Source organism: Crocuta crocuta, unplaced genomic scaffold (assembly GCF_008692635.1).
Source record: "Crocuta crocuta isolate KB4526 unplaced genomic scaffold, BGI_CrCroc_1.0 scaffold274, whole genome shotgun sequence".
Taxonomy (NCBI): Eukaryota; Metazoa; Chordata; class Mammalia; order Carnivora; family Hyaenidae; genus Crocuta; species Crocuta crocuta.
In genome coordinates this window covers 3339247-3347186 of record NW_027530222.1, presented here as the reverse complement: position 1 = coordinate 3347186, position 7940 = coordinate 3339247, and the positions used below count along the sequence as shown (strand labels likewise).

The window sequence follows — 7940 nt, the reverse complement described above, 5'->3', positions numbered from 1 at the left end:
ACACACACACACACACACACACACACACACACACACACACACACACACACACACACACACCTGCCTGGGTGGCTCAGCGGTTAAGCATCTGACTTCAGCTCAAGTCATGATCGCATGATCTGTAAGTTCAAGCCCCACATCAGGCTCTCGGCTGTCAGCACAGAGCCCTCTTCGGACCCTCTCTCTCCCTCTGTCTGCCCCTTACCAGCTTGCTTACTCTCAAAAATAAACATTAACACACACACACACACACACACACACACACACACAGTATGTTACATTATTTTAAGAGAAGTATGTAAGAGACCTTTCCAGGGGCACCTGGGTGGCTCAGTCAGTTAAGTGTCCGACTTCGACTCAGGTCATGATCTCATGGTTCGTGGGTTCGAGCCCCGCGTCGGGCTCTGTGCTGATAGCAGGCTCAGAGCCAAGAGCCTGCTTCAGATTCTGTGTCTCCTCCCTCTCTCTCTAAGCCCCCCTGCTCACCCTGTCTCTCTCTCTCTCAGAAATAAATTTAAAAAAAAAACATTATTTTTTTTTTTTTTAAATAAAGAGAACTTTCCAGGCAGGGCAGTCTGAGAGAATTTACAATGAAGTCATTCCCCCTCTTTACTCCATTACAGTTAGAAGTACAGAGCTAAGTTGGGGCACCTGGGTGGCTTAGTCGGTTAAGCGTCTGACTTTCGCTTAGGTCATGATCTCGCGGTTTGTGGGTTCGAGCCCCGCGTCGGGCTCTGTGCTGACTGCCAGCTCAGAGCCTGAAGCCTATTTCAGAGTCTGTGTCTCCCTCTCTCTCTGACCCTCCCCTGCTCACGCTCTCTCTCTCTCCCCTAGAAATAAATAAAAATATTAAAAAAAAAAAAAAAAAGTACAGAGCTAAGCTGAGGAATTATTTCAGTCCCCCTACCATATACCACCATGCCCTGAAAAGATCTGTTCTGACTGCCCTACAAATCACCCTGGTTACTCGTGATTTTTGACAGAAAAAACTGGTCTGTGAGATGAGCACATAGAACATAGTCCCATTCTGTTAAAGGAAGCCTAGAATAAAAATAGAAATGAATAAACTAGCATGTAAGAGATAAAGTCTAAACGTATCAGAGCAAGTAAAACATTCACTGCGTTTGAGGAAAAAGTGTTCTCTTCTTCCCCCTTCAACTCAGACAGAAGAACAGGAAGAAGAGGAAATTAAGATATATACGAAGTCTGGCACCCCAGTGGGGGAAATAAATCCCTCAGAAAAAAACTCAGTTGCTAGATTCCCCAAGGAATAATAATCCTCTAAATAAGAGAAAGAGAAAAAAAAAAAGCAAGAGGAAAAGAAAGTTACAAAGAGATTTGATCAAAACTCATGAGTCAAAGATAGAGCTTTATAAGTAGTTACAGTTTTTAAACCTAAAACATGTGAACTGTAGATAGGACAGAAAAGGGATGTAAGAGCTCTGATTGTTTTTGCTTTATTCTACCCACGCTTACTTGTCACAAGTTTAAAAATAAACCCAGGTCTCAATCTTTAAAAAAAATATATTAAAAAAAAGAACTTGTGGAGTGCCTGGCTGGCTCCATCAGTAGACCATGCAATTCTTGATCTCGGAGTTGTGAGTTCAAGCCCCACATTGGGTGTAGAGATTACTTAAGAAAAAAAATAAAATCTTAAATAAATAAACAAACCCAGGTGTCATGGGATGCTCTCCCCACATCAAATCTCACATTTATATTCCTCAGGAGACTTCCAAATAACTATTAAAATGCAGATACTAAAAAACACATATACTGGGTAAAGAAAAAAATAAAAGGAGTCATCAATTGTACATACAATTGTATTGTAAGTAGTCATTATGAAAATAAACTGGCAAGCAAAAAGCATTTCAGAACACAGGTGAAATCACAGCCATGAACTACTAAGACCTCTCTGTGTTCCCAAAACTCATGCACCCACTATGCAAAACAAAACAAAACAAAACAAAACTAAGCATGCCAAATTCAGGGTCTTCAGCCTTAAAACCTTTCGCCAAGTAATAGTCCTCCTTTATAATATGCTTTCCTGCATTCTCTCGAGTAACTGTTTAGGCCCAACCCTAAGAAGCTTCACCTAGCATTGTATGTTCCTCTCTTCTCTTTTCAAACATAAAAACTTTTTTTTTTTTTGGTTTATTGATTTATTTTTGAGAGAGGGAGAGTGAAAGAGCAGGGGAGGGGCAGAGAGAGAGGGAGAAAGAGAATCCCAAGCAGGCTCTGTGCTATCAGATAAATAAAGGTACCTCCTTTATTTAAAATTTTTATCTTTGGGGCGCCTGGGTGGCTCAGTCAGTTAAGCGTCCGACTCTTGATTTCCACTCAGGTCATGGTCTCATGGTTCATGACTTCAAGCCCCACGAGCCTGCTTGGGATTCTCTCCCCTTCTCTCTCTCTCTCTCTCTCTCCCTGTCCCTCCCCTGCTTGTGCTCTTTCTCAAAATAAATAAACTTAGAAAAAAATTTTAATAAAGGAACAAATGACTGAGGAAATCTGAAAAAGTACACAGATTAGCAAACATACACAATACTGAGCATGTCCTTCTACATATATATAGTATGGTGCTTTATTTAACATGTGAAGACTTTATAATCTATTCTGAAACTTGAACTATACTCATGCAGGTATTCAAAACCATCAATAAGCATTACTTTTTTAAAATACCACAATTCTAACTTTAGAAACTTTATTAAAAGAGAGAGAGAGAAAGAGAGCTATAGCTACATATTTTTGCTGTCCTGACTGTAAACACTGCTTTAAAAGGAAACACTTTTTCCTTACCACTTAATCTCTTCTACTGACCTACTCTGGCTTCCCCACAACAAACCCTCTTTACAGGCCTTTAAGGAGACCTCTCCTGGGGCGCCTGGGTGGCTTAGTCGGCTGGGCGTCCAACTTCGGTTCAGGTCATGATCTCACAGCTCATGAGTTTGAGCCCAGCATCAGGTTCTCTGCTGTCAGTGCGTAGCCCACTCTGGTTCCTGTCTCCGCCTCTCTCTGCCCCTCCCTAACTCATGCTTTCTATCTTAAAAAAATTTTTTTAAATAAAAATTTAAAAAAAATTGTTTAAAAAGGAGGCCTCTCTTTACAATGAACTTCCTATCTCCACCCTTAAACAGATACGAAAGCAACCGACCCGTCATCCAGCTCTATTCTTGTCCATTCACTCTCTAACCAACCATAAGAAATGGACAACGATAAGTGAGGAATTATAAATATAAACCCTTACATATGGAGGAAAAAAGAGAAAATTCAAAAAATCAGGTAGGGCTGTACATTAAGATGGGTGGATGCTGGAAAGCTAGGTGACTCAGAAGGCCTAACAGGAATGAAGATGTCGACTACATCTGGTGACACAGGAGTGTTAGGACCCAAAGATTAATGACACAGATCTGACAAAGGAAAGAAATGAAAGGAAGTCATTTAAACTATGGTCTGAATATCTGTGTCCCTCCAAAATTTCTTAATGCCCAATGTCATAGAATTAGGAGTTGGGGCCTTTGGGAGATACTTTGTTTGATCAAGAGGGTGGAGGCCCCACGAACAGGATCAGTGTCCTTATTAAAGGGATGCCAAAGAGCTCCCTTCTCCTTCTACGATGTGAGGACACAGTGAAAAGTCTGCAACTGAGGAGGGCCCTCACCCAACCTCGCTGCCACTCTGATCTCAGACCTCCAGCCTCCAGAAGTGTGTGCGATAAATGTCTGCTGTTTTTAAGCTACTAGTCTGTGGTATTTTGTTACAGCAGCACAACAGGACCAAGACAGAAAATGTCAACTGTATCTGGTGACAAAGAAGTGTGAGGACCCAAACATTAATAACAACTCATTTGATAATGGGAAGAAAAGAAAGGAGGAAGGATGACTAAGAGATATAAAGGACAAATGGTGATAGATAAAGGAAGAAATGAAGAGAGGAAGTAAATAACTGAGACGGAGTAAAAGCCAACAAAGAAAGGGAAGGGACTAAATACAGTAGTATTGACCAGTCACCAGATACAGCAAACACAACAGAGACATAGAGCTGGGTGACAGGAAAATGAGAAAAGGGGGGAATAAAAAAAGAACACCGGAGAGAGCTGGGGGGAAGAGGAAAGAAAGGAAAAGGAAAGAAAAGCAGGAGGTAGAGAAGGGATGAAAAGATGTTAAGACAAAAATGCTTCATGTACTCTTGCATTTGCTATCATGCTCTCCCTCTCAGAGGTTTAGAGAAATAAAGGCTTTAATTTTTGTGATATGGCACCTTCTCACAAGAACATAAAAGTCATGCCTCACATGATTTCCTCATCCCCTCTTTTGCTACTCTTCTCTCCAATCATTTAACAACCTTTTCCCTGGCTCCTCTTCCCTTATTCCATTTCTAAGATTCCTAGTCAAATACCACCCTATTATAACCATCCTTTTGCAATTTTTCCCATCAATGATTTCCCCACTTATTTACTGAATATTAATTTGGATTAAGAACTTATTGATAAGCTGAGAGCAGGTAAGCGTTCTTAAGCTACTTCACAGACACACGGGCTTCATCTTTCCAGGCAGAGCCTCCTTTTATTGTCCACAGCGCCTAAGAATGACACTCTGAACAAAGTCGATGAGTCCCTTAGGTCTAGGAAATCATTCTATACATTACAAGCTTTCTCTTAGACTATAGCTGGAGATATAAAAGATCTCCTACTTTCATTTTGGCCCTTTCCTTACTGCATCAAACATCCTAACTAACAAGAATTACATGGTACACTAAGTATTATAATTAATCAACATAATTTTTCAATATCTGACATGTGCAATTATTATCCTAGGACCTCGTATAATCCAATTCTACAGGCTGTAGTACGATGTAGCACAGGGATATAGTACTACTGAATACCTAAAAATTGCCCCTAAAATTTTGACTTCGTGTTTATGTCCCTATCAAGTTTATTTTGGGAGACTGATTTTGTCTTTTATCTCTATCCCTCAGAAGGCAGAGGTACCTCTTTTAGATTATTTCAATTTACTAGCATTTACTACTATAAATTAAAAGTAAACAGTGCTATAAAAGAAGCAAATGAATAAGAGAGTTATCACAGAAACCTATTCAGTATATCCACAGAATCGTATTTTCTTAACTCTTCCTTGTGGTGGTAATCTACGATCTCTGAAAGCAGGTTGCTAATACTTCTCGAAAGAGCACATATCACTTTGCTACATCTAATCTTGCTGCTTAAATTCATTTCCCTAAAACATGAAGCGAATTTTGCCTAACTGCACCTACTCAAAAGGAGCAAGTGAAGAGGAAACGAGAAACACTTACTGCTCTGGCAGCTTCCCCAAAGTCAATCTTTAGCCGTCCCATGGCTCTTATGATTGCAATGATGGACTGTATGGTATTGCTGTAGACGACTACTTTATATTGTTTACATTCTTCCTCTGAATAGCCATCCTCATGAATGATTCTTTAAAAAGAAAACCACAGATCATTAACACAGACATAAAATAAAAAGATACTACAGACTTCCATACATTATTACGAAGTGTAGTTTTACAAAAGGCCATGTTCCAACTTACTTCATCTGTTTCACGATTGTGCTTTTACCAGATTCTCCAGCACCTGAAAGAAAAGAAAACCAGACTTTAAATTCAACTGTAATTGAACACAAAGTATGAAATCAACATGAGTGATAATTCTAGACTAATGGAAACCACAGGTCCTAGAGAAAACTCAGGTGAGGCTTTCTATCAAGAAAAACTACTAAACTGGGGTGCCTGGGTGGCTCAGTCAGTTAAGCATCCAACTTCCACTCAGGTCATGATCTCCTGGCTTCTGGGTTTGAACCCCATGTCAGGCTCTATTAGAGCTAACAGCTTGGAGCCTAGAGCCTGCTTCAGATTCTGTGTCTCCCCCTCTCCCCCATTTGTGCTCTGTCTCTCTCTCTCTCTCAAAATAAACATTAAAAAAAAACCCTACTAAACTTTCCTTTTAGAGTTTTTTACTTTCTTAGCATAACTCAGCAACCAAATATAATTCACTGATAATCTCAGGACCTACTTGATATCATTTGTGTAAAGCAGGCATGCTCAAGGAGATATGGCAACATAAACACCTCTAGGAACTCATCCTCTAAGGGAAACATCATGATATAGAAAATGAACACAGGTAAACATGAAATGATTCGTTTTTGGTCTATCGCTTTTATTAATTCCGCTGTCAACACGCATGGATCTGAGGAATGTTCCAAGAGCAATCCTCTCAGCCTTGTGACTAGACTTCAAAATAGAAGCAGAGGAGTTGTCACCACTTTTTTCACTGTATATACTCTCAAAACCACATTTCCCTCGTCTGCCAGCTGGAATCACTTTAATGATCACCAAAGTCAGATGAGTCCTCTGAATTTGATATTTCACCTGGATTTCCCTAGTCAATTAATTCTCCCCCCTTCCAAGATGCCTATATCATACCACCTCTTGTCTCTCTCAAACCTTATACCTTACAACTCCTTCCTACTTCTGACTCTCTGCTAATCATCTTTCCTCTCTTTTCTTGGAAAAAGTAAAGCACTCAAGAAACTAGCTCATAACCAAATCCACCAATCCATCTGTACCCCTACTAATATTCACCTTCATCAGTGGATGAATGGTCTCTGCTAATGCCCTAAACCACCTGATTTTACCTACTGACATCTTGGCTACTGCAATTATCCCATGTTACGCACATGAGAAGTTTTCTCTTCCCACGGGGACACTCTCATCAGTACTATCTTCCATTTTAAATCAACACACACCCCCACACCAGCCTTTCCTTGACTCTGCATATATTCCTCTAACTACTACTCCATTTACTCTCTTCCTGAGTTGTCTATACTCATGTCCTCCAATTCTCTCCTTAAGCCACCCCAACCAGATGCTCATATCCACCACTCTACTGAAACCCCTTCTCATGGTCTCTAACAGCTTCCATTTTAACAAACCCAATGGTCAATTCTAGGTCCTCATCTTACTCAACCTCTTGAGCAGAATTTGTCCAATGACGACTTCTCCCCTTGAAATAGTTTCTTCACTAGGCAGGCTTCCAGACCCTATACCCTCCTGGTTTGACCACTACCCCACTCCTCAGTCTTCTGCCTCAGGTCTCTGGATTCGAAAGTTGTATCGTTTCAGCACTCCTTCCTTGGGCCTTTTTCTCTACTTACATTCATTCTTTAGGTCATCTCATCTAATCCCCTGGTCTTAAACACCATTTGTAAACTGACAGTAATAGTTAATATCTAGTGTGTACAGCGTGCAGGGCGCTGCTCTAAGCACTTTGCTTTTATTAATTCATTTAATCCTCACAATAACCCAGTAAGGCAGACACTTATTTTTTATAGATGAGGTGAATGAAGCAGAGAGATGCCAAGTTAACTTGTCAACAATTGAAGCCAGTAAGTAGCAAAGCTGAAATCTGTATTGACACAATTTGGCTCCAGTTGTTGGATACTGCTTCTATGATAATGATTTCCAAATTTATACCTCTAACCTTGGTTCCAGAGTCATACATCTAAACCACCTACCTGATAAATCTCATTACATTTTGAATAGGCATTTCAAACTTACAATGCCCCAAACTGAGTTCCTGTTTTTTACCCTTACCCCCAAACAAACTCTACTCCACCCTGTTCTCATCTTAGTCAATACCAGCACTCACCCAGCTGCTCAGGGCACATGTAACTAATGGTAGGTCACATGTAACTAATATACAGATGGAATGTGGGTGCCAGTATCAACATGTATACCAAATATTAGTAAAGCTGAATTTTTGAAAAATAAATAGGGGCGCCTGGGTGGCTTAGTCGGTTAAGCGTCCGACTTTCGCTTAGGTCATGATCTCGCGGTTCGTGGGTTCAGGCCCTGTGTCGGGCTCTGTGCTGACTGCCAGCTCAGAGCCTGGAGCCTGTTTCAGTCTGTGAC

At 40.5% G+C, this 7940-nt stretch overlaps 1 protein-coding gene across 1 annotated transcript in view; it reads right to left on the bottom strand.

The window, feature by feature from the left end:
• Positions 1–7940, bottom strand: part of GNAI3 (G protein subunit alpha i3) — a 39659-nt gene that overhangs the window by 13354 nt on the left and 18365 nt on the right. Inside the window, exons 2-3 of the mRNA XM_077765593.1 lie at positions 5562–5604; positions 5308–5449 (exon numbers count right to left, since the gene is read on the bottom strand). Coding sequence (XP_077621719.1) covers positions 5308–5449; positions 5562–5604 — 185 coding nt within the window. The remainder of the gene's footprint in view (positions 1–5307; positions 5450–5561; positions 5605–7940) is intronic.